At 40.0% G+C, this 25,847-nt stretch overlaps 1 protein-coding gene across 1 annotated transcript in view; it reads left to right on the top strand.

Annotated features, from left to right (window-relative positions):
* Nucleotides 1-25,847, top strand: part of EPN2 (epsin 2) — a 69,140-nt gene that overhangs the window by 30,228 nt on the left and 13,065 nt on the right. The window contains exons 2-5 of the mRNA XM_077828706.1: nucleotides 550-1,319; nucleotides 16,973-17,085; nucleotides 18,593-18,685; nucleotides 18,940-19,096. Coding sequence (XP_077684832.1) covers nucleotides 725-1,319; nucleotides 16,973-17,085; nucleotides 18,593-18,685; nucleotides 18,940-19,096 — 958 coding nt within the window. The 5' untranslated portion in view covers nucleotides 550-724. The remainder of the gene's footprint in view (nucleotides 1-549; nucleotides 1,320-16,972; nucleotides 17,086-18,592; nucleotides 18,686-18,939; nucleotides 19,097-25,847) is intronic.

Here is a 25,847-nt window from a genome sequence, read left to right as displayed (position 1 = left end):
TGTTTTCACAACAGCTATGTTACACTAGAACACTGAAATTATTAACCAACAGAGGGAGACTCATGACGGCAGGAGACTGAACTTTTGAAGGACCTGGACCTGACTGGAATTTGCTCCCATGAGGTGGACCTGACTCTGGAACTTGATCCTGTGAGATAATTACTATAGACCTCACAACAAAACTAAATTCACAACTAATTTCTTTGGCTTAGCTTTCTCTCATTGTCAGTGTGCATGCTTGTGATGAAACAACCTGTAAACTAATCAGAGTACAGTAATAGACATGTTCTTTTTATTGTATATTCTAATGCTTTTTTTACTTTTGATATTTATGTTGCTGATTTTAAATAGTGTGAATTTCCAGCAGTTAATCTTACCTTAGTCTTGAGATAAGGAGCAAAAGTGGGTTTCGTCAAGTAAAATGAACTAGGGACTTTGAAAACACCTTCAGTTGACTTCAAAACTTTGGACAATTTTGTTGGATGATTTTATTCACAAAAGTACAATTAAAGCTACAACTAATTTTTTTTTTAATTTTCTTCTTTTTAGGTTGTTGTTTCCCATGTCTTGCACCTTTTTCCTGAAGGGAGGAAATGATCTTAGGAGAACTTGTTTCAAATTGATCACTGATACGGAGTCTTCAAGGTCCAGAAACTTGCACTGGGGGAAAAAATTAATCTCTTTGAAGGTTTTTTGAAGTTTGTCTTATTAAAAGGGGGAAAAAATGACGACTTCGTCTATTAGACGGCAAATGAAAAACATTGTGAACAATTATTCAGAGGCTGAAATAAAAGTTCGGGAAGCAACTTCCAATGACCCCTGGGGTCCTTCTAGTTCCTTAATGACTGAAATAGCAGATCTGACTTACAATGTGGTAGCCTTTTCTGAAATTATGAGCATGATCTGGAAACGGCTGAATGACCATGGCAAAAACTGGCGGCATGTGTATAAGGCCCTTACTCTGTTAGATTACCTGATTAAAACTGGCTCTGAGAGGGTGGCACAGCAGTGTAAAGAGAACATTTTTGCTATTCAAACACTGAAGGACTTCCAGTATATCGATCGAGATGGTAAGGACCAGGGCATCAATGTACGGGAGAAGTCCAAGCAGCTGGTCTCTCTTCTGAAGGATGATGAGCGACTCAAGACAGAGAGGGCCCAAGCCCTGAAGACCAAAGAGCGTATGGCTCAGGTGGCCACTGGAGTTGGTAGTAACCAGATCACATTTGGCCGAGGTTCCAGTCAGCCTAATCTATCCACTAGCTATTCAGAGCAAGAATATGGCAAATCTGGAGGCTCTCCTGCATCTTACCATGGCTGTAAGTACAAATAATCAATAGCATGTAAAAATGAGGTTGGTTTTGTTCTGTAAATCTACATCTTTTTCAGAGCTTTCAGATTCTGATTTGCAGTTATATGAGAGAGGAAGTGGAGCTTTCTAGAATATTAGTGTACAGATCACAAGGGGTTTTTGCAGTGACTGAAATGCTATAGGTCTTCTGGGAAGTACTAATAAATGCCTTTACAAATTACTAAGCTTAATTGCTAGTTGGGGAGAGGGTGAATATGTTGATTTAAATTGATTTATAAAACAATTTTACTTCCCTTGTTCCAAAGGTGGTGAAATCCCGCCATTTCCATGAATGGATTCCAGTGTTTAATATGACATGTCTGACTGGGGCAGAGCAGCAAAGGGGATTCTTTCAGTTAATATTCTGCATATGTTTCCAATTTTGAGAGGTGTGTGTGATGAAAAGTTTGTTTTGTTTTATACTTCATCCTTTTAGGTTTCTTTTCAGAATTCTACTTTAATAAAATCAGCACAGGGAATTCCCTTGCATCCATCAGTTTGACCAGTTTTCCTTTTATTTTGTTGCTATTTCATTTTAGTATGAGCATGACACTTAGTTTATGTCATTGCTCAACAGTTCTTTTAAACAAATACCGTTGTAACAGTTCAATACTTCAGTGCTTAATTCTCCACAATACACATTTATAGTATCAACTGTTGGTATACAAACATCAGTACAAAATACTGTTTCATTCTAAAAATTAACGAGAATACAGTGCCAAAGAAATGGGTTCTTTGTATGCTGCTTGGGCCCACTTGTGTTATGAAGTCTGGTTTGGCACTTCTTAACATAAGTAATGATCTGCTGAAGGCTGCTTTGGCTGAAATCTCAGTGGTTGTGGTATAATGCTAAAGGAGAACTTTTTTTTTTTTTTAAATGAACACTTACAGTATCTGAAGTGCTGTAACAGAGTCAATGGTGAATTGAATAAGTGTCAGTTATAACAATAATCTTTCATTTGTCGGGCCCTTCATCCTAAATTATTACTACCTCTCAAGTTATAAATACAGGAATTGCCTTCACAGCCAATGACGTGCCACCCGCTTGTTGTGCGGAAGGCAGCAGCAATTTAGCAGCACATAGGGTGACCAGATGTCCCGATATTTTATAGGGACAGTCCCGATATTTGGGGCTTTTTCTTATATAGGCTCCTATTGCCCCCCCACCCCCGTCCTGATTTTTCCCACTTGCTGTCTGGTCACCCTAGCAGCACATAGCAATATTGCGCAGCAGTTTAGGGTAGGCAATGAAAAATACTTTATCTATTTAAAGTTACAGAGAAAAGCACATTAAGTGTCCTTATCCTAACTGGAATTTTATCAGGCACCAATCCTAATACTTCTTTCTTGTGAAAAATACCATGGGATCTTAAATGATCTCAAGTACTCCGAGCCCCTGTTTTCCCTCTTATTAGAAAAACCATGGAACATCCAACCACTGAGTACGTCTTTTTATCATGCTGGGGCATTGTTTCAGTATTGACTCTGAAAGAAGAGCATCTTCATTGTGTCACAAGGATATTAGGTTTTCTTTTGAGCTCTCCCTTCAGAGTACTAACCTAATCGAAACATACTTGGCTAGGAGATTAGGATGAAATATCATGGCTCTTAACTTGAATTGATTTATTGAATCGATCCTCACCATGGTATGTTAATAATGTCTTGGTTCTATTCTTCAACGAAGTAGGTATATTTAAACATTTTTATTTGCCATACTAAACCAGATAGCAGAGGTTCAAACTTTCTTTTGCTATATTCATGCTGCAGGAGAAGGTATCCTGCTGAATTCTTATTCCTTTTATGTTTTAGGAATTTTATTGTGTGCTAGATAGCAGAACCATGTTCAGGTCATTCTTTCAAAACAAAATATTAATGTCATGTGTATCATTATTTGCTTTTACTTGTGTACCCGAGTGTCTTCTCCACATCTTTATTTGCAGAACCACTTGTGCAGCAAAGATTTTTTTGAGCTCCTCAGACACCCTCAAGTAAGGAAGCTTTAGAAACTCCGGAGCTTCTGGCTTATAGCGTCCCCAACACGTTAATGCTAATGACCAAACATTTTGCTGGGTATTAAAAATATTCTTTGAAACAATCCAAACAACAAATTAATTACATTTTATTGAGCTTAATAGACCAAAGCAACATCTACAGGTGAAAAGAGAACCAGAAACTATTTCAAAGCAGCAGTGTCCATTACCAGGGGGAGTGGGAGATTGTGTGGTGGGGCACAGAATATTACATTGTGAGCAAAAGAAACCAAAAACAAAACCCCAGAAATTTAAAGTCTTCCCTATTAGTGTAGAATTAATTTAGGCTTTAAAATAAATAAATAAATAAATACAAGATAATGGAAAATCCTGGTTTCCATCTATAGACCATTCAAAGGAAGATGAGTCATGTCTATCTGTATTATCCTTTCTTCTCATATGGTCTGAGCATGTAGCTCTATTAAACTACGTTGAAAGAGTAAACGTTTCACTTTGCAAGCCATTGGGAAATATCCTTGTAAGTCAGGGGTGGGCAAACTACGGCCCAGGGGCTGAATCCGGCCCATCAGACGTTTTAATCTGGCCCTCAAGCTCCTGCCAGGGAGTGGGGTCCGGGACTTGCCCCGCTCCACGTGTGCCATGGCTCTGCGCAGCTCCTGGAAGCAGCAGCATGTCCCACCTACGCATGGGGCAGCTAGGGGGCTCTGCATGCTGCCACCGCCCCAAGTGCCGTCCCCGCAGCTCTCATTGGCTAGCAACCATGTGCCTGTAGACGGGGCAGTGCACAGAGCCACCTAGCCGTGCCTCTGCATAGAAGCCGGACTGGGGACATGCCGCTGCTTCTGGGAGCTGCTTGAGGTAAGCACCGCCTGGAGCCTGCACCCCTGACTCCCTCCAGTGCCGCAACCCCCTACCCCAGCCCTGATCCCCCTCCTGCTCTCTGAACCCCTTGGTCTGAGCCTGGAGCACCCTCCTGCACCCCAAACCCTCATCCCCAGAGGGGCCCCTCACCCCAACCCTGTGTCCCAGCCTGAAGCCCTTTCCCACGCACTGAACTCCTCATTTCTGGACCCACAACAGAGCCTGCACCCCAAGCTGGAGACCTCACCCCCTTCTGCACCCTAACCCCCAATTTCATGAGCATTCATGGCCCGCCATACAATTTCCATACCCAGATGTGGCCCTCAGGCCAAAAAGTTTGTCCAACTCTGCCTTACAGTTTAATGCAAGTTCACCTCAACATAGCCAATTAATCTATGGGTGGATTTTTATATGGTTCCAAACTTCTACTTAAGGCCACCGTAGCTATTTAGGTGCAGGTAGACAGATAACCACAACACTTCTTCATATATTTATTACTAGTATTTTTTGTTTTATTGCTATTCAAAATATTTTGTACTTTTGAAGTTTGGGTGTTTGCTCTTATATCTAGCTGTATTAGTATAAATATACATTTGGGATTAGTTCCTTGAATAATTGGCTTGGAGAATTTGTAGATAATATTTTGCTTCATTCTTGCTAGACAGCTTATAGGAATTCTGGATAATACCTCTGAATTTTTAATCAAATGCTTTTTGTGTACATTCCTTTTACTTAAGATGACGTTTATTGTGATGTGGCTTGCACACGTATAATTCTGGTTTCGTGAGAGATGAGTTTCATGAAAGTAAACCTAAAAGGGCTCACTTGACAGTTTTATGTAGGAGTAGTCATGAAAATAGGGGTAGTGGGGTCCAGTGGACAGTGCACCAGACTTGATGTTGGAAACTGGGGTTCTATTCTCAGTTCTGTCATTGACTTAATATGTGACACTGGGTTGGTCACTTAACCTTTGTGCCTCAGTTTCTCCATATGTAAAACTGGGATGATGGTGCTTAGCCATAGATGTAAAGCATTTGGTGATCTACAAATGATGATCAGTAAGAGCTTATACTGTGATGTGAAATGTATGTTGTTAAATAAATAAAATTGCTTGACTGGCAGGAGATTGACAGGGAGACTGACAAGCGGTGGAGAGGTATTCAAGTGTTTGTATTTGTAATTGGAAATTTATAATTGGAAGATTATTTTCAACACAATGTTCTTGCAAATAGTCTTATTTTGCAGTCACTGTTAAAGCTTCTCTACTTACCATCTGCAGCATTTCCATTTCTTGGAAAATTGCTGACACCTGTTTAAACCCTTAACTATGTAATTGTAGCTCAAATTCTGAGTTTTAAAATAACACCAGACTTGAACTCTAATTCCCAGCCACTGTGGAGTTACTGACATTTACATGATTTTCCTTCACACTAAAATAATTCTGAATCTACCATTCTCAGTTCTTTATCTGATATTGCTAATATATGTTCCTATTAACATACAGTTAACAGCATGTGAACTTGATCACTTCTTCCAAAAAAGCTTTATTCCTTATTTGAGGATGTTTAAATTTTGTGATGTCTCCTTTGCTATTAGGTGGGTATCTGCCCAATATAAGACAATTTCATGCACTCTTTAATCAGTGCTTAGAAATTATACCACAGTGATAGACACCTTGGGAGTACTTATGAGCCAGATTGATGGGATTTTGAAATCATTGGCAGGATTCTTATTGTTTTTGGAAGTTAAATCAGACACTAAAATAGACAATCTAGAATTTTTTTTATCCTCATGAAATCTCATAGTAATGCCTAGGATTCCCAGAGATTAAGATTTTTTCCTCCCTAGTTCGCTGGCTCCACAGCAGTGCTTGGGGAAGGCTTTGTCTAAACTAAGAAAGTGCACTGTGTTGGGAGAACATGTTAAACCCGACTTGGCGAGGTTATCTTGTGCAGACAAGAAGTGTTTCAAAATGTTCGCTGGTCAGGGTTAATCTGAAGAGCCCCCCAGTTTCCAATGCGGGTAGAATGCACCAGGGAAGGTCACTTTTTACACTTGTGGCTATAGCATGTATAGCAAATCCCCAGTGGATACAAACCCCATGCCTCTATTTCCCCATCTTTAAATGGAGATAATACCAAGTTTTGTAAAGGTCTTGTAGATAGTCTGATGAAAAGTGCTCCAAGGTCTGGTCTAGATTAAAAAGTTAGGTTGACCCAGCTATGTCACTCGAGCGAGAAATATCCCCACCCCTGTATGACCTAGTTCAGCTGATGTAACCCCTGGTGTAGACAGTGCTACGTCAGAACAGTAGAACCTTGGAGTTATGAACACCTCAGGAATGGGGGTTCTTCGTAACTCTGAAATGTTCATAACTCTGAACAAAACATTTTGGGTTGTTCTTTCAAAAGTTTACAACTGAACATTGACTTAATACATCTTTGAAACTTTACTATGCAGAAGAAGAAATGAAACAAGCACAGAAACAGTTTCCCTACCTTATCAAATCTTTTTTTAAACTTAATCTTTTTAGTAGTTTATATTTAACAGAATACTGTATTTACTTTTTTCTTTTTTTGTCTCTGCTGCTGCCTGATTGTGTACTTCTGGTTCCAAATGAAGTGTATGGTTGACCAGTCAGTTCATAACTCTGGTGTTCGTAACTCTCAGGTTCTACTGTAGAAGAATTTTTCCATCAACCTAGCTGGATGAGGTGGATTACCTGTGCTGTCAGGAGAACCCCACCCATCAGTGTGTAGATAGTGTCTACATGGAAGCACTACAGTGGCGCAGCTGCATCTGTGTTGCTATAATGTTTCAAGTGTAGACAAGCCCTAAGTCACAAAGTATTTTCTCTCATTGGACCAATATTATGATTTGAAAATGGGAAAACTCTGATGCTTGATGCCTGTATGTATCATTACCTTTCTCAGCCAGCCAAATTACTTTTCTCTTGATTCTCAATTTTTAACTTATTTCTTACACAGACTTGTAGGGTGGTATTTTAGAGAGTTGTGTAAGTGGTATATTATATTCAATGTTGAGCTGAGAATTTGTGTGTTAAATACTATTTCAAAGGAAATGAATGGTGAGAATTTGAGTTGTCTCCATAATATGAAATGATACTTCACCTTTCTGAGAATGTTTTATAAAGGTTTTATTTCCGGACTCCCTGCAAGTATATTCAGCTGATCCGTAACAATCCACTATTTCAAATAATATCCTTTCCCCAAAGCTTTACTTTAGATATCTTTAGGGGCCGTTGTATAATTATGTTGTAAAGCTGGAGTAATCCTAGGGGATGTATTATTGTAGCAATATCCATGTGTTGATATTTGCAATGGCAGTTAGAATGAATATTTTTGCTGTTTTATTTCCTAGTAAAGTCATCTGCGAATTAAGCCCAGTAATGTAGTGTAAAACTAAAAAAAGGCAATCATGTTGACAATCCTGCCTTGATACCAAAGGTGATTTGCTGCCTTCTAGTTTTAAATCATCTATGATTGATAATTTTCAAATTTTGGGCAGTTGCTTAAAAATTGGTAAACTTTAAAATCTTATATATATGCTGAAGTGAGTTATGTGAAATCTTATATCAAAATTTTACTTCATTTCAAGTTAAATTAATACTCTTGATTTAGTGCTGGATTGAAAGCATTAGAAACCAAAGCTGCATCTAGATGCACAGTTACCTGTAGCACCCCACCCACCAATGTGCCTCATTCCTGACCCAGTGGGCCACCTCTAGGGGTGAGAAGGAAAGTTTTTAGTCCAGGAAATTGAAGTGATTGGAAGCTGTGTGTGAAAATCAGTTCAGTTTTTTATGGTAACCATGGATTTGGGTGCCCAATTTAGGTATATCGTAAAATTTCTGTGAGAAATGTACTGATCAGTTCAGTACGTAGCTTTCTTGCTGATAAGTGTTCCTAATACAAAACACAATTATGGGTGTCAGTGGTAATGGTGTTTGACATGGAAACCTATTCTCTAAGAATTTGACTGAAACCACCAACCGTTCCAATGTAGCAATGTTTTTAATGTTCACCTTAAACAGGAGCCTAAATTAGACATCAGACTGCAGGAATCCTGCATTATTCTGTGATTGTACTGGTGTCAACCAGTCCTCAGCAGAATAAGAGTGCAACAATGTTGGTCTGTTTCAGTGTTGCACTCCAGCTGGGGCATGTGTGCAAGATTCTCAGCTGCTGCTGAAGGACTCAAGAAGTTGCACAGGTGTTTAGGGAGTCAGACCTTTCTTTTGTCTCAAACTAGCCCCCTTTCCCTTCCCTCCCACTCCCAGCAGCACCTGAGAATCACATTGTCTTCATCATCACAGCTTCCCAGGATTCTCCTTGTCAATCTGCTGTGGCTACTCAGGAAGCACACTAGGCTACAGCAGGAGGTATGAAGGCATGATCAGGTGTGTGTGGAGCGTTTTAAGAGACCTGAGAAAATTCATAGAAGTGGAGGGAAGAAATGGAGAAGAGAAGTCAATTGCTTGATTTTTGTGGAGAATGTTATATCTGTATTATATTTAGTTGGGCTGGTAGCCAAAAGGAACTCTGAAACAAAGCTTCTCTTTCTTTCCTTTCCCATCTTGCCCCATGAATGAAATAAACTTTATCTTGCTTTTAAAGGACACTGCTGTATTAGGCCCAAGACGAGGTGTACCCTGCTTCATTTTGATTGTATCCAGATATGCTTCCTGTATTTTCCCCTTGCCTATCTGCTGCCTCTTTCTGAGTATGTACTAGGCAGTGTGTGACAATGGACAAAAATCCTGCTCTCTGAAGCACTTGCAGGGCAGGATTCTTACATGTTTTAACACCCTGGCACAGCCTATGTGAACAGAGCAGACTAGATGGACAACATGATGTGCACATGGTGCCCTGGTTTCAAACAATCCTCTCGCCTTGAGGCAGTAAATGGGTTTCCTAAATGAGAATTTAGAATTCTGTTTTACAGTCCAATTTTTAATGAAGAGATAGTGACAGGAAAGATGGCCTAAAAAGGGCATTTCTAAAGTTTGCAAAATTTAGAGCTGTCTTAAAGTTGTTTTAAGAATTTTCCTAAGTAATCTTAGATGTGTGTTAAAGTCTTAAATCTGTATAGTTTTAACGTTGCCTATTAGTCATATGAAATTTTTTGATTTTCAGTTTTTGCTCTTCTAATTCAGCCTTTCTCTCTGACTCAATATAAAGAGAATGTCAGTGGAATTAATTAATTGGACTTCTCACCAAAGGAAATTCAGAATACTCATGTTTGTAAGGTTTTTTCCTGTGTTCTATGCTAAAGCATCACCAGGCCAAATTCATCCCTGGTGTTCTGTCAAAGTCAGAACATATACAGTAGTGAGGAAAATGGACCAGCCTGCATAAGAACAACTCTAATTAGTCCAAGGGGGTGTGAAGAGCTCATTTATTTTCTTGGGCTGTGTGTCTCCATTGACATGTCATAGAATCGTAGGACTGGAAGGGACCTCGAGAGGTCATCTTGTCCACTCCTCTGCACTCATGGCAGGACTAGGTGTTATCTAGACCATCCCTGACAGGTGTTTGTCTAACCTGCTCTTAAAAATCTGCAATGATGGAGATCCCACAACCTCCCTGGGCAATTTATTCCAGTGCTTAACCACTCTGACAGTTAGGAATTTTTTCCTAATGTCCAGCCTAAACCACCCTTGCTTCAATTTAAGCCAATTGCTTCTTGTCCTATCCTCCAAGATTAAGGAGAATAATTTTTCTCTCTCCTCCTGGTAGCAGCCTTTTACGTACTTGAAAACTGTCATGTCCCCTCTCAGTCTTCTCTTCTCCAGCCCAACCAAACCCAATTTTTTCAGTCTTCCCTCATAGGTCATGTTTCTAGACCTTTAATCATTTTTGTTGCTTTTCTCTGGACTTTCTCCAGCTTGTCCACATCTTTCCTGAAATGTAGTGCCCAGAATTGTACATACTACTCCAACTGAGGCTGTATCAGCACAGAGTAGAGGGGAAGAATTACTTCTCAAGTCTTGCTTACAACACTTGTGCTAATACATCCCAGAATAATGTTTCCTTTTTTTGCAACAGTGTTACGTTGTTGACTCATATTTAGCTTGTGATCCACTATGACCCTCAGATCCTTTTCTGCAGTACTCCTTCCTAGGCAGTCATTTCCCATTTTGTATGTGTGCAACGGATCTTTCCAAAGTGGAGTACTTTGTACTTGTCCTTATTGAATTTTATCCTGTTTACTTCAGACCATTTCTCCAGTTTGTCCAGATCATTTTGAATTTTAATCCTATCATCCAAAGCACTTGCAACCTCTCTTACCTCGGTATCGTCTGGCAAACTTTATAAGTGTACTCTTTATGCCATTATCTAAATCATTGATGAAGATATTGAACAGAACTGGACCCAGAACTGATCCCTGTGGGACCTCACTCATTATGTCGTGTGTAGTCTGTTAGGCATCACTTTAAAAAAAAAAAAAAAAAAAGACAACTTGATTAATTATCCCTTATAAATTACTTCGTGTACCACAAGAACTCAAAACAAAGATGAATATTGTTACTGTAATCAAACTTTTCAATAACAATACATGCTTTAAACCCCTCTCTCAAGATATGGCTAAGGGAGGATTAAAGAACTGATATAAAAATCACTACTTAATTGAAACAAGTTGTAGGGATCTGTTCAATATTAGGTGATTTTCAAAATACAGTTTACCAGTTTCTCAGAATGGATCGGATAACAACTATTCATTTTTTTGCAAAGCAGAGAAGTGACGCTTTAAATCTGTATATTCATGTACTGTGTATCCAGGTAGGTGTATTTTTACCAAAAAAGATAGGATGTTATGTATTTCATGAGCTACAGTAACTGAAAAAAATCTGACGGGTGTGTACTGGTCTCAGGTTTGAGCTCTTCGGTGAATGAATGAATCTTTTTTTAGTGATCAAAAACGAAATTGAATCTGAATGAGAGAAGTTTCAAGGTTAATCCATAAAGTCAGTTATTCTCCCATCAATCACTAACTGGAATGAGACATTCCAAAGTTGATTATGAAGACACTGTGCAGTAAATCTGACTTCTTCTTTATTACTTTATTACATGCCATAATTCCCCTCCTGGCATCGAAATACTCTTTTATATCAATAGACTCATGGAATATAAATTAACTCGTAGAATGTACTATTTGTATGCTACATTTTACAGTTGGAGAGATTAGATATTGGTTCTTTGGAAGTATCACTTCCTCATTATTCTGTTTACCTTATTACTGTCTGATTAGACTAGCATACAGTATCTGTGTATGGTTATAGATGGATTGGTGTCCGTTAGCAGGATGGTGCACAGGTGGTGGTATACAATTTTTAGTCTTGCATTAGTTCACTTCTCCTTTCTTTACATGATAGTTTCTATGATCTACACATAATAGCAATGCCTATCACAGAAGATACCATTGACTTTACAATCAAGCTGGACCATTAAGTGAGTGCCTGGGGCAGTGGGGTGGAGACTGTTTTGCCCATAGCATATAAAATGGCTTGGTATAGATATGCTTTCCAAAAATTGTAGTCTAAGTATCTGGGTGAAAATGCTAGACCTATTTTTATTCTATGGCTGATTTTCTACTAGTGTCAACAGTGTTATTGTTTACATCAATGTCAGTCTGTTTACTCTGATATATTAATGGAAACCTTTGGGGTTCTCCAGCTGGCTTTTAGGTATAGCCAAAATATAATAAATGATGAGTAAATACGTATGAAAGACGTCATAGCTGGTAATAAAGACAGATGGTAGAACAGAATCCCGCTTTAGTGATTAACTGAAGTTGGAAATTATTTCTTTATACTGTAGATAAACTTGGTGAGAAAGCAGGACAATCGCATTTATCACTGTAACAGCAAATATCCCACACAGTTGTTTCCATGAAGCCTAGAGATGCCTGAATCTGAAAATGCTCAAAGCAGTAACAAAGCAGAGCTTAACAGGTCAGAATTGATCTATTCAGTTCCATCTTACATAAACATCTGAGTTAATGGTCATGTGCTTTGGTATAAGAGATTCTTTGTGTGGCAGAGATACTGTTACTAAGGCAATAACCTTTATACTGGATCCTTGCAACTAAAACTTATTATGCAGTAACCAGCCGATATACAGGGACAGTTCTGATAATGCAGGAATTTAAAAGTGGAGTTGCTGGACAAAAAAGTCAATACTAAATAACACTGGTGCATTTTATTTTAATTCTTTCATGAAGAATTTATTGATGGCCACATCAGTGCAAATGCAGTTTTATAAGGACCTCACATGATTTAATTAAAGATGTTACATTTTCATCAGTGTTTAATAGGAAGCACAGCTGAGAATTTCAGTTAGACAAAATAACTTTGAATGGGAACTCCAGAATGCAATTTTAATTTAGAATTAATAAAAACAAATATGCTGAATTACTGAAACTTCTAAAAGTTGTTTAGGCCATTTTATGTGGCTTGCTCTTGTTAAGAACTGTGTTCAGTTCCTGGCACTGCTGAATACTGGTCACTATTGGGAACAGTGAGGTATAAGGCAAGATTGTCATTCTTTAGCACGCTTTTTTCGGAGATAGGAGGAAATGGTGGGAGGGGGAGAGTTGAGTGAATTTCTTCCACTCATTCTTGAAGCTTTTAGTGTGGAAATAGTTGGGATAGGTTTCAGAGTAACAGCCGTGTTAGTCTGTATTCGCAAAAAGAAAAGGAGTACTTGTGGCACCGTAGAGACTAACCAATTTATTTGAGCATAAGCTTTGATGCATCCGATGATGCTCAAATAAATTGGTTAGTCTCTAAGGTGCCACAAGTACTCCTTTTCTTATAGTTGGGATATTGCAACTTGTATGTCCCTACAAGCTGGAATTACTACAAACACAAGCTATAAGAAGCCCTTTCCTAGGGGAGATGGGGAGAATAATAAAGGAGTTAACGTAATGAGCCCCATCCACATAATTTTGAAGCCATGCTAGCAACAGCTCCCTACCAGATATTCTATAGCACAGATTAAGAACACTGGTAGAGGGGGAAAAATCATTGTGCACAATATTCAAGGAAGCCAATCTAGGTTCTCACGGACAGCAGTCTTTGTTAGTATACTTTCATCTGCAATGTAGAAAGGGTTTAATAGTCTATGTAGTGTGGAGAATCATAAAAAATTATTTGTATTTTCCTTGTCACTTTCCTGTACTAGTAATCTGCCTGCATTCGTTCCTTTGGATCCCAGATCCATGTTGATGCCCCAGTCACTGCTGCTGTTTAACACCTATATTCCACCTTCGGAGGCAGTTGTGAGAAGACAAAACATGATCTATGTGGGGCTATGAAATGCACTACTCAGCATATTTTTGTCCTTTACCTCCAGCCTAGACAGAACTGTCTTCCGTCTGTCATGATACACGAAGGAAATAAAAGCCTGGATGAGGAACAGCTGGTTTAAAATGATCACAGGATAGGCTGGACTGGTGCTAGCTGGAAGAGAAGCATTTTGAGGACTACCCATGGGCATATGGTGCTGTCCAAGTTCAAGATAGTGTGACGCCTAACCTTGCTGGGCTCTGTACTGATGTTGGTTATCAAGAGTGGCTTTCCATATTTGGGTAGCAAGAATACTCCATTTCCCCCGTGCCCCACATATCCATCTACTCCAGGCTGGACTATTGTAATTCACTCTACCTGTGATTGGACTGGAAGTTTACAAGGAAACTGCAGCTTCTGCATTACATTTAAAAAAAAAATTCTTAAGAGAATACACTACTCTAATGCTACTCACAGGTTTCCCTGCTTGTTGCCAAAGCCACTGGTAGGATACTGGTACCGGTCTGCAAAGCCCTTAACAGGGTAGGCCCATGCTATCTCAGACTGCTGCTTTTGTCAGGATCTTCTGTGGCAGCTGCTATTGTTTGGCATGCTATATTTAAATGAGCCCAAGTATAAACTTGAGCGAGGCAGAGGTTGCAGTGCATGACTCGCTTCTTTACCAAAGCACCCCCAGAAACCCAAAAGAGAGCACAGGCAGCACATCAAAAGGCAGAAGCTGAGAGCTAAAGAAAAAAGCAAGAATGACGTTGTGATTAAGAATGAAGCTGGTTATTTACTTAGTATCTTTTTTGCTTCCCCTTTGCCATTCATTCACTTGGCAACATTTTTGGAGCCTTTTATATTTTCAGAGCACTTCAGATCTTTTGACTTTTCTATCTAGAGCATTGGTTTTCAACCTGTGGCCCACGGGCCTCTGGGGATCCGCAGGCTATGCCTAAGATTTCCAAAGAGGTCCGCACCTCCATTCAAAACCTTTTAGGCATCCGCAAATGAAAAAAGGTTGAAAATCCGTGATCTCAAGGAATTACGTTCTTCTCTCCAAAAATGGGGATGTAAGTATGCAACTCCATGAAATTCAGCTGAGTGTATATATATAACTGTGGGTTGAAATGTGTAAATGAAGTGTGGAGATCTCGATTAGTGATTGGCATGCTAAGATTTGTAGAAGACTGGAGGTTCTTCCCATGTGTTAGCTTCTTTTGGCCTTGTTTTTTGGGAGTAAAGGGTACTTTTCAAGCAGTCAAAACTTGGATATATGGAGAAGAGGTCTGAGAAAGTAAGATTGGCAGAGGTTGCAGTGGTTAAATAATGTAGATATCATTAGAATTCAAAGTAGTGGGCCTGGCTGACTGGTTTGGAAGTCGAAGGATCAGTACAGTGTCAGAGTATATAGTTCAGGTCTTAAATTCATCCATCACTCCTTTAGAATTGGAATGCAGTGGAAATGGCATGCTGAGTCGGAGAGTAGGGAGGAAAGGGAACTGCCTCATGTTGCTCTGGAGCTAACTTTCCGCAGCATAGACTTCCTCTAGCGTGACTTTCCAGCCAGAGAGAAGGGTTGCTGAAAAGGCAAAATTCATACCAGTTGAGGAAATGTTATTGGCTAGAATCAGATGGAGGGGTAATACACTTATAAAAGGTGATTAAAAACTGGGTTTAAAAAGGCCATTTAGCAATTTAACTTTTAAACACGAAGCTGTGCTATTTAGAAGAAACATCCATTTTTCCTACTCCCTGGGTAATCTAGCTTTCAGTGTAAATGAATTTTTACCTTTTTTTAATAAAATGTTAGTGGATATTTCAAATGTTAAACAGCATCAGTCACGCCTTGGTAAAACAATGTTTGTGTACACAGAAAAATCTGTGACAGAGCACAAAAACTAGTTAATAGTTGTTCAGTGAACATAGTGGAGTTCTAAACCTAATCGGAGTGTCTTGTTGCTATTGTAATACAAATTTCAGAGTAGCAGCCGTGTTAGTCTGTATTCGCAAAAAGAAAAGGAGTACTTGTGGCACCTTAGAGACTAACGAATTTATTTGAGCATAAGCTTTCGTGAGCTACAGCTCACTTCATCGGATGCATAAAGTGGAAAATACAGTGAGGAGATTTATATACACACAGACCATGAAAAATAGGTGTTTATCATACACATAGTAGGGAGAGTGATCACTTAAGATGAGTTATGTGCTGGAAATGGCCCACCTTGATTATCACTTCAAGAGGTTTTCTCTCCCCCCACCCCACTCTCCTGCTAGTAATAGCTCATCTTAAGTGATCACTCTCCTTACAATGTGTATGATAAACACCCATTTTTTCATGGTCTGCATGTATATAAATCTCCTCACTGTATTTTTCGCTGAAGGCATCCGATGAAGTGAGCTGTAGCTCACGAAAGCTTATGTTCAAATAAATTGGTTAGTTTCTAAGGTGCCACAAGTACTCCTTTTCTTTTTGTAATACAAATGTTACAGTTGTAAAAAGGCAGCTTTGACACACAAAGAAGCATTTTTTTTAGCATGTAGTCTTTCATCTTTGATTGCTTTTCGTTGCTGTATAATGACACGATAGCATAGGTTTGCAAATAATTCTCAGCAGATAAATTCTTGACCTTTAGAAGACTTCTGTAGTAGTTATAATACAAATATCTATACCTGCTATCGTTTTCTTTAAACAAGGCTGTTTATGAAATATTGCATCTTACCTTTAAGATATTTCTTAATACTAAACTTTTAATCTTTTTAATTACTAATCTGTTTGAATGAAATGTTTTTGCAGAGAATAATACTATTTTATAAACTGTATGTGTGAATAGATTACTTATGTATCCAAACTGAGATGGGGCATTAGTTTATAAAAATGTGGGTGGTATCCCTTTTCACCTACGTACTGGCTAGCTCTCAGCAAAGTATCTTACTGTGCTGGAATGTTGGTGCATGTTACAGGTACTTAAAACATCTCTTGAATGATTAACCACATAGTTTATGAAACCAGTGATCCCATCTCTAAAGCTCTGATTTGCTGTGGCATTATTTTATCTAGCAGCCATTGTGGTCAGATACTCAGTATTTCTTGGTATTATAATCCGTGTTAATAAATTAATCCCTTGTTTTCCAAGCACAGTTTTCCTCTAGGCTCTCAAACTCTTCCAGAAATCTCTCTTTATAACTTCTGTCGTCTTGTTTGTTGACATCATGGAAGTGAGTCTGATCTTTCAAGGAGCTGAGCATGTTCTGTTCTCATTTGATGTCAATGGGAGTGGTGAGTCCTTGGTGCCTCTCAGGATAAGGCCCAGTATTTGTAATTCTTGGCTTGCAAGAGCAGCTGTATAGAAGTGAAACACAGTGTAAAGAGTGAATTTAATCAGGCATGTTAAGAGGTTCATAAAGCTTCATATATACGCTCTTATGTTCAATATGTTTCTCTTCCTTCAACAGCTACATCCCCTCGAGTTTCTTCCGAGCTAGAGCAAGCACGACCTCAGACAAGTGGAGAGGAAGAGCTCCAACTACAGCTTGCATTAGCAATGAGCAGAGAAGTTGCGGAGCAGGTCAGTTTCCTGTGTATTACAATCATTCTCTGTCTGTGCTCTGACTGCAAAGGGGAACACCATCTTCCATGAACGCAATTTGGTTTCACTCCTGGTGGGGAGCTGTGTGAAGCAACAGCCATTTTGGACTAGGGCAGCTGTGGCTTCAGACCCATTGAGAATAAGACATGGCACCCATTTTGAAATGAGCCATCTTCTGTGGAAGAACGTTATTGATCAGTCCCTCCTGAACTTCCAGTTATGAAAAATTATTGAAAAAAAGATAAATCCTTAAAAAAACAGCATACAAAATTTCAGTGAGTTGTAACTATGAACTACTAAGATTGAAGAGCGTGTTATTCTGTTAAGATCATTTGGGACCAAAAAAAAAAAAAAAATGATCTGACCTGGAATGCTCATTTTCCTAAATCACTCATTTTTAATTAATTTTAACTCAAGCTAGTCTTGTGATTTGATTTTTTTTGGTAACTTCACAGAAAATTCATTCTGTATTCACAGTAAATGCTGTAATATTGGGGAGATATTATACTCTTAATACATAACAAAGGAGTTGCATCTCAGCTATACATTCAAAACTCACCCTTAATTATGGAATCATGCCAGGCACTTCCATAATGATCTTCAACCTTTTTACAACAAGCATCAGTTTAGAATTGTACATTAAATATGAAAGTCCTTATGTCTGCAAAGGGATACCATAAGGAAGAGGATTTTTTTCTCATTTAGCAGTAAAGCTGGAAATAATGAACTTAAACTAAAAGAAAAGATATAACTATTGGGGAATAAGATCAAATTCAGAAAGTGGTGATGGAATCAAAATCATTTGAAATAAAGTCACAGTTTGGCATAAACATATTAGAGATGGCCTAGAGATTTTAGAATCCCACAAAAAAGTGCAGAGTTCACTAGAAGAACTACTCTTGGTTCCTTGTAGACCTAAAAGTTCTATCAAATGTTGAGAGACACTGACAAAAGCCAGGAAATCTGAAGTTAAAGCAGATGCCTCAATCTTAAATGTTTTAAAGAGGAACTGGTTTATAATAATTTGAAGATGGAATATCTGCTTTCTTTACATTCCCTCGTCTTTGTTAGTTCATTTAAGTCATCTTTGTTTTACTCATTCTGCGAAAGTTATAAAGAAAACAAACTTTAAAGATTTAAAGAAACAACAAAGATTTCAAGTGGACGTGTATATAGGTTTAATGATCTCGTCTTTAATATTAGTGAACTAGGGTCAGGTTGTTTTGGCCTGTGCGTAAGTGGGGAGTTATGCCCAAAGAACCCTCATCACATCACGTGCAAGGGACAATCTGTCCTTTGTAACCCATTGCACACCTCTCTGGTGCAAATGCTCCAAAGGGGGCTGGCAAGAGTTGAGACCGTAGCAGGCCTTCTCCCTGCACTGGCCTGCCAAGTGGGCTAGGTTCATGGAGGGAGCAAACTACACCATTTTAAAGGCACAGTCTAGCCCAACAGTCAGTATCAACAGTGTTGATTTCCTTTGCAGGAGGAGCGCCTCCGACGCGGAGATGATCTGAGATTACAGATGGCTCTGGAGGAGAGTCGCAGAGACACAATTAAAATTCCCAAAAAGAAGGAGGTAGTGCCTTCAATTAAGAAATTCCTGGTTATGCTGCAAAATGATGAAATACAGTCAAATATAGCTTAATCTGGGCCCGTATATGCTTTGGGATTTTGTTGTGGTAGATAAAATTCATCCATGCAGATTAAAGACCGTGCAGCTGATCAAGGGTGTGTAACAGAACAAAATATTGCTTTGTGACACGATGGGCATGTTACCTCAGGGTAATGTAGTCCTCTTTATTAAAGCTTAAAAAATGTTTCCTCCAACAGCATACAACTTTGTTGGATCTCATGGATGCACTGCCCTCATCAGCACCAGCCCCTCAGAAAACCGAAACCTGGGGACCCACAGCTGGAGCAAACCAAACAGACCCCTGGGGAGGATCTGCAGCTACAGCTCCCACCTCTGACCCATGGCAATCATTTGGTAAGAATAAACACTGCCAGAAGTAGTGCTGAAAAACCCTTTATGGTGCTGACTCTGTCCAAGATTTTCTATATGTGGGCGGACTGACATACTCTATAACATAAGTATTTTGATCTAATGTGGTTAATTTTTCAGCTAGCTTAGTTCATCAAAAGAAAACTATAATGGAAATTTTAATCCATTTAGTTTGATTTTTTGCCACTGTAGTTAGGTTTCAGACCCCAAAGGGAAGGAAGTGGTAACTGATTTTCCGTTTTTCCCTTGGCAGCAGAAACTGTCTCTCTCATGCTGGAGATACTCATACTCTGACTTGTGTGCTCAGCATCATAGATTCAGAAACTATATTAGACAGTGACAGGCATCTAAGTCAGGTTGCTATAATTAGCAGTCCACAAGCAGTGAATTACAATGTGTTATTACTGTTCTTAATGAAAAAGTGTGTTTATACTGACATAGAGTCAATAGTAAATCAGTTAAATTGTCTAAGTTAGTTATTTTTTTATCAACAAAACTATACTGGGTGAAATCTAACTTTAAATCTATTTTAATTTTAATCCTTTATGAAACACTGAAGATTTCTTGACTTGAGCGCTAAATCCAAATGCATATGTATTTGATGCGGAAGATCCGAACCTGCTCATGTTAGAGGGCTGCATATTTAAGTTTCTGGGTGTCTTCCCTATTCTTTTTGCTGCCTCTGTAGTGTGCCTCCCAGCAAAATCCTTTTGGATTTGCCAGGCCTGTTTGGTAATCCGCTTTCAAGGCCCAGAGACACACAGGCTGTCCAAAGAGGAGTTGTTTTATATGAGAGCGTCCACAGCTCTTACAGTGAGTCTTCAAACAGATTCATCTTTGGGGACAGATCCAGACAGCATGGGCAGAGAGAAGCGTTTCCTTTCCCTGAAGTGCCCGACAGTTTAGTTCTGCCTCCTCAGCTGCAGGCAGTTGTTTCCAGGATCCCCTTCTATAGAATGTTGTGGGGGAAAATTAATTAAAACAAATGACCCTTAAAAATTACTAGTTAAAATTCTGACGCATATCATCTGGGTTGATTTGCTGAGCTATGTAGTTGGGTGGAGGATGTATTTCCCAGAAGCTTTCTGGATGGGATTTGTTCACCGAGGTTCAGAAATACAGAGATATGTGGGAATGGCAGAAAACCCCTGAAAGCAGGGGAAGGCCAAGGATTGCTTTTCTGGAAATCCCTCAGCATTGATGGGGGCCTCTGCATTTTCTGTAATCTGCAGCCAGGGACATCTAGATGGTTTCCATCCAGCCAGGAGTGACTCAGACAGGAACCAAATTAGTCTAGCTCAGAGATCCAGGAGAGTTAGCTATAGGTGCTCTCCTCCTTAATCCTTTCCCTGGGGCATGAAGGAAGCAGACAGTTTGTGAAAGGATGTAAACCTGCTGAGGGCCACATTGTAACAGCCACTGCTCCTGGCTGCAGTCCTAACCCACTGTCTATTCCACTCCATCTGCTTATCAGAGCAACTGGTAACTAAACAGCTCAAACCCATAAAAAATCCCAAGTACCAGTAATGGGACATGTTGGGTATCCCCTTCTGCCATTATACACCCACTTCTGTTCTTCCAATATCAGCTGTTAACCACATATTTTACGCATCTGGCTCTTATTCAGATGGTCTACCACCTGCAGCCAGCTTCAGTAGCCATAATCTGTTGGCTGTTTTCTCCAACCTGAAACCAAAGGCCTGCGTTCTATCTTCTGGCATCTCCATTCATGGGCTAGAGTCCTTCCTTTCTCCAGATCCCCTCGTTGCAGGCCTCAAGCCCCTCTATCTCCATTAGGACAAGACAGTAGACTTTGAAATGCCAACAAAATAAAAGCAAAAATACCAAGACTCCCTAAAAAGCCAGCCGTGTCGTATCTCATTCTGAATGCGACCCAGAGGACTCAGCTATTGGGTGTAGGGAGAAAAGGCAATGCCCAGTGCCACTGTAAATTTAAAAAAAAAAAGTGAAAAGACCATCCCTCTTATTCCTCGGCTTATATGAGACACAGGACTCCTAAGAAACGCAATTAAAAATCAAAAGGGACAAAGCAGGATAAGTCTGGCTCATGGAAAGAGGGCTATCTGTAAAGGTTCTGATAGTCCTGATAGTGGCACTCAGGCATGAGGAAGTTCATGTTTACCCCTTCATAGATATCTTGCTGATCAGGGCCTCCTGACCAGGTGGTGGTGAATTAGCTAACAGATCTTTCAAACGTATGGGTACAAGTCATGATCATCTGGGACAGGAGCCAGATACCACTAGTTCATTTTGTGCCCTGGGGGGTTCAAATGAACACCATAAACCCTCAGGACATCCCTGTTGGCCCAAGTCTCCCCTTTTCCCATCCTGCCATAGTGATCAAGATCCCACAGAAGGTTATGTGACCTCAGTGATGGTAGACAAAACCTGATTGACAGGTAGGAAAAATCACTTTTCTCCTCATTCTTCCCTTCTCTATGATCAGGAAGTCCCGATAGCAATCATCTCCAGCTGATCTACAGGTTGCAAGGTAGAGCGCTTAGTATTGAAGCATCGATGTCTTCTCATTTTAGCACTGTGTGCAGCTGCTTAGCCACTGGGTCATTATTTTGTTTTAAACAGAGTTTGCATCTTCATCTATGACGAGCAGTAAAACATGAGATCAGAAAAGGTCAATCAAAGTTCTGGGGTTTTGAGACTGTTTTTTATTTTTTAATAGGAAAAATTACATCAACCTTGTGATTTAAGATACAAGCAAAAACTTGTCAGTGGATGGTATTAGCTGCAGCTGTTGAGTTTCCTGTCCTTGGCTCCCAACTTTATTAATGCCATGTATAACAACTCCTCGTTCTTGCTTTCCAACTACTTGGCTCCCAAGGATAGTCTTGAAGATGTCAGGTTTATGAATCTTGACTGCTAGTAAAACAGTGACTCATTAAAATAGAGGATTTTAATCCTGCCTAACTATGCTTTGACAGTTCAGTAGAGGGAAGAGGGGTGGGGGAAGGTAGCTTCCTAAATGCTCTTAGTTACAACTGCTCTAATTTTGTGATCTATCTTATGAAAGAACAAAAGACATTTTTGAAAGCTTCCGTTTATCCGGAGTAGTGTCATTAGCATTTCTTGCATGGCATCATCAATCGTAACTCACCACACAATGCAGATGAAGGACGTGTAAATGCTGGAATGAGAGTAGCCGTATTCCGATAGAGCCCTTCAGCATTTCCTGTGCTGTAGATGGAACACAAAGATGCCACCTGTTGATGAAAGTGAGCTAACAACTCTGCAAATCGGAACTCATGCTGGTATGCTCATCTCCTTGTTTCCTAGTTGGCTTTCATGGTGCTGCTCTTTAAACTGAGGATTTGGTTATAAACTGAAACAACAAGGTGAACTGAGATACAGCTGTCTACTACAAGAGTGGCTCTGTCCTGTTCTTGTATTAAAACATTAGTTTCCTTTTTGTACTTGGTCTCTGTTGAAATCTAGTTTTCGGAAAAAGGGTCTATGAGAACACACATTCTAACTTGGAGATAATTGATCACTCCTAAAGGGTTATATGGATATGTGATATAAAAGCAAAATTATTTGCTTTTATTATTTTGGGCTGGTAAGTAAAATTTTTTTGGTTTGGGGTTCCCGTTCGCATACTTGCATGCTGCGTGCAGGCATGTATCTAATAGCATCACAGACGATCAGGGCTGGAAGGGACCTCAGGAGGTCATCCAGTCCAACCCCCTGCTCAAAGCAGGACTCATCCCAGCCAGGGCTTTGCCAAGCCTGACCTTAAAAACTTCTAAGGAAGGAGATTCCATCACCTCCCTAGGTAACGCATTCCAGTGTTTCACCACCCTGCTAGTGAAAGAGTTTTTCCTGATATCCAACCTAAACCTCCTGTTAAGGAAAAGTTAGCACATGTGACTCCATTTTGGTTTGGGTCCCACCTTTGTTTAAATGCCAGCACATCATACACCAGGAGGAGTGATCCTTAGATACTGAATGCCTGTGAAAATCCTCCTCCTTGTCTCCAGCCTGCCTTGACTCCCAGTATCTGGTTTTTGTTAGTCTCTAACTCCCTGTCTCTTGGCCTTGATGTGAGGCCTCCCATTCTGATAATAAAAGTTACTGATGCATGGCTTTAGGACCATGCTGTGTAATTAACATACTAGTATAGCATGAGGAATGCACCAAGCAGGGATAGGTGGTAGATAAGACAAGGGTTTGTTTATTAGCTAAGGTTTCCGATGCACGAGGGCAACATGCTTTGCTAAAAAGTATATAACCTTTGTATAATCTGTATTCAGGGTCCCCCCTGGCTAGCAGGGGGGCACCATGCTCGAGCGTAATAAACTTAGTGTCTTTTGGGAACTCTGCAGTTGTGGACTTTGTTTCTGTGCCTCAGCCTAGATTCGAACTGTGCGTGACCTATCAGGTATAATTCGCAGCATTGATGTGCGTGTCCTATCAGGTGTAATTCGTAGCATTTGTGTGCGTGTCCTATCAGGTGTAATTCGTAGCATTGGTGTGCGTGTCCTACAAGGTATAATTCGCAGCAGTTGTATGCGTGTCCTACCAGGTGTAATTCGTAACACTCCCCCACTGCAACTTGAGACCATTACTCCTTGTCCTGTCATCCGCTACCACTGAGAATAGTCTAGATCCATCCTCTTTGGAACCCCCTGTCAGGTAGTTGAAAGCAGCTATCAAATCCCCCCTCATTCTTCTCTTCTGTAGACTAAACAATCCCAGTTCCCTCAGCTTCTCCTCATAAGTCATGTGTTCCAGTCCCCTAATCATTTTTGTTGCCCTACAATACATTTGCTGCCAAGTGTTGCTTCCTTAAAGATGCTCCTTGGAATCTTCAGACTATAAAGATGACTCCTAGGCACCAAAGTGCTCCTGTTGAGTCGGTGGCTGCATCATAAATACTGATCTCTTTGTGATGCTTGTATACACTTTCAGAGAACGTTGTTAAAAACTGTGTGAAACTGTAGTAATGCCTCTCCAAAAGGAAACACCAAAGGAAGGGCTGGGGCTGCTCTTTCTGATTGCTACTGCTTGTTGCAGATAGGTAGGAGGTCTGCAGCAAGTACTGGGTCTGGGCAAGTGAGAGGTGGAATTGAGTTGTTTTGTGGGAGATGGGGAGGTGATGTTGGTAGGGGGGGAAATACTGTTTGGTTGTCTGTTTGCCTGCTCTTTCTAGTGCTGAGCAGAATCTCACACTTCACCACCACCCCTCGTTATGGGGGAGGGGACACAGCCAAGAGCAGGCCTTTCAGACTTTTGGCAGTTTGCTGTTTTGCCTCTCGGATTGAGCCTGAGACCAGGTTCACACTATAGATGTCTGCTGGCATAGCTATGCCAGTCAGGCATTTGACGAGATGAGGCCTCTGACCAACGTAGCATAGAGCAAAAACCTCTAATACAGACACAGTTATACCAGCAAAACTGCTTTTGCCAGTATAGCTTATTTCTCTTTTGGGGAGAGGACTGGAATAAGCTATGCTGGCGAAAGTGCAGGTTTGCTGGTATAAACTACATGTACACTAGAAGTGCTTTCCTGGTACAGCAGAGCTGTAAAGTGTAGCCCTCACTTGAGGGTGAAGTCCCAGCCTCACTGAAGTCCCAAGTTTGGCTTCTTCAGTGGGACCTGCATTTAAGCCTGAGTGTTTTTGTATGAAGAAAAGGAGTACTTGTGGCACCTTAGAGACTAACCATCCGATGAAGTGAGCTGTAGCTCATGAAAGCTTATGCTCAAATAAATTGGTTAGTCTCTAAGGTGCCACAAGTCCTCCTTTTCTTTTTGCGAATACAGACTAACACGGCTGTTACTCTGAAACCTGTTTTTGTATGGCGATGTAGGAGGGTGGAAGGAGGACACTTGGGCTTAGCAAAGATTGTGAAGAAGTTTGACTGGCATTTGATCACAAGGGAGGTTGGCAGGGAAAGGTGGTTTATGTGAGGATGATAATAGCAAGAAATATGACTTTACTTTCAACACACTGCTGTTTTGTTTTTTGTGTCTGTCTTGTCAGATCATAAGCTCTTTAGGGCAGGGACTCTGTCTTCGATTCAACCCCTGGTTGGGGCCTTTAGGTTTTACTGAAATATAAATAATTTGGGGGTTTTGTTCTGTGGGAGTGAAGAATCAGGCTTGAATCATCATGCACTGATATAGGGTGGATCAAACGTGCTGTGTAGGTATCTTTCATTAAAAATAAGAGTCCTGAACTTGCATATGAATAAAACCTTAGAGAAGGGATCTGTATTGATGGTGATGGATAATTACAGCCAAAAGTAGACATTAAAGTAGGGAAAAGAACAGAGAGGATGATTTGGAAACAGATGGGGACAATTTAGAGAGGGCCTATGGCAAGAATAGTGATCACAAGCGGGGAAGAAAAATTGTAGCTCAGAGAAAGTTGAAGGATTTGTTTTACAAAATTAAAATATGGTGGAAAACTGGAGAGAGTTTCAGAATGGCTCATTTTAAGCCTTTAAGTAGGTTTTTCCCTGAACACTTCAAGTTTTTACATTGGGTCCTTGGTTTCTTTTAGATAATGGCTTATAGAAATGATCTTTCCCTTGAGTTTATTTTAAATGTAACCTGTGATTTAATATGTCACTTTCAATCTGAACAATAATTCTGTGCCATGGTGAGTGACAAAAAGAAAAGGAGTACTTGTGGCACCTTAGAGACTAACCAATTTATTTGAGCATAAGCTTTCGTGAGCTACAGCTCACTTAGCTTATG

Source organism: Eretmochelys imbricata, chromosome 10, assembly GCF_965152235.1.
Source record: "Eretmochelys imbricata isolate rEreImb1 chromosome 10, rEreImb1.hap1, whole genome shotgun sequence".
Taxonomy (NCBI): Eukaryota; Metazoa; Chordata; order Testudines; family Cheloniidae; genus Eretmochelys; species Eretmochelys imbricata.
Note: the sequence above shows the minus strand (reverse complement) of the source record. Positions and strands in the feature narration are given on the sequence as shown.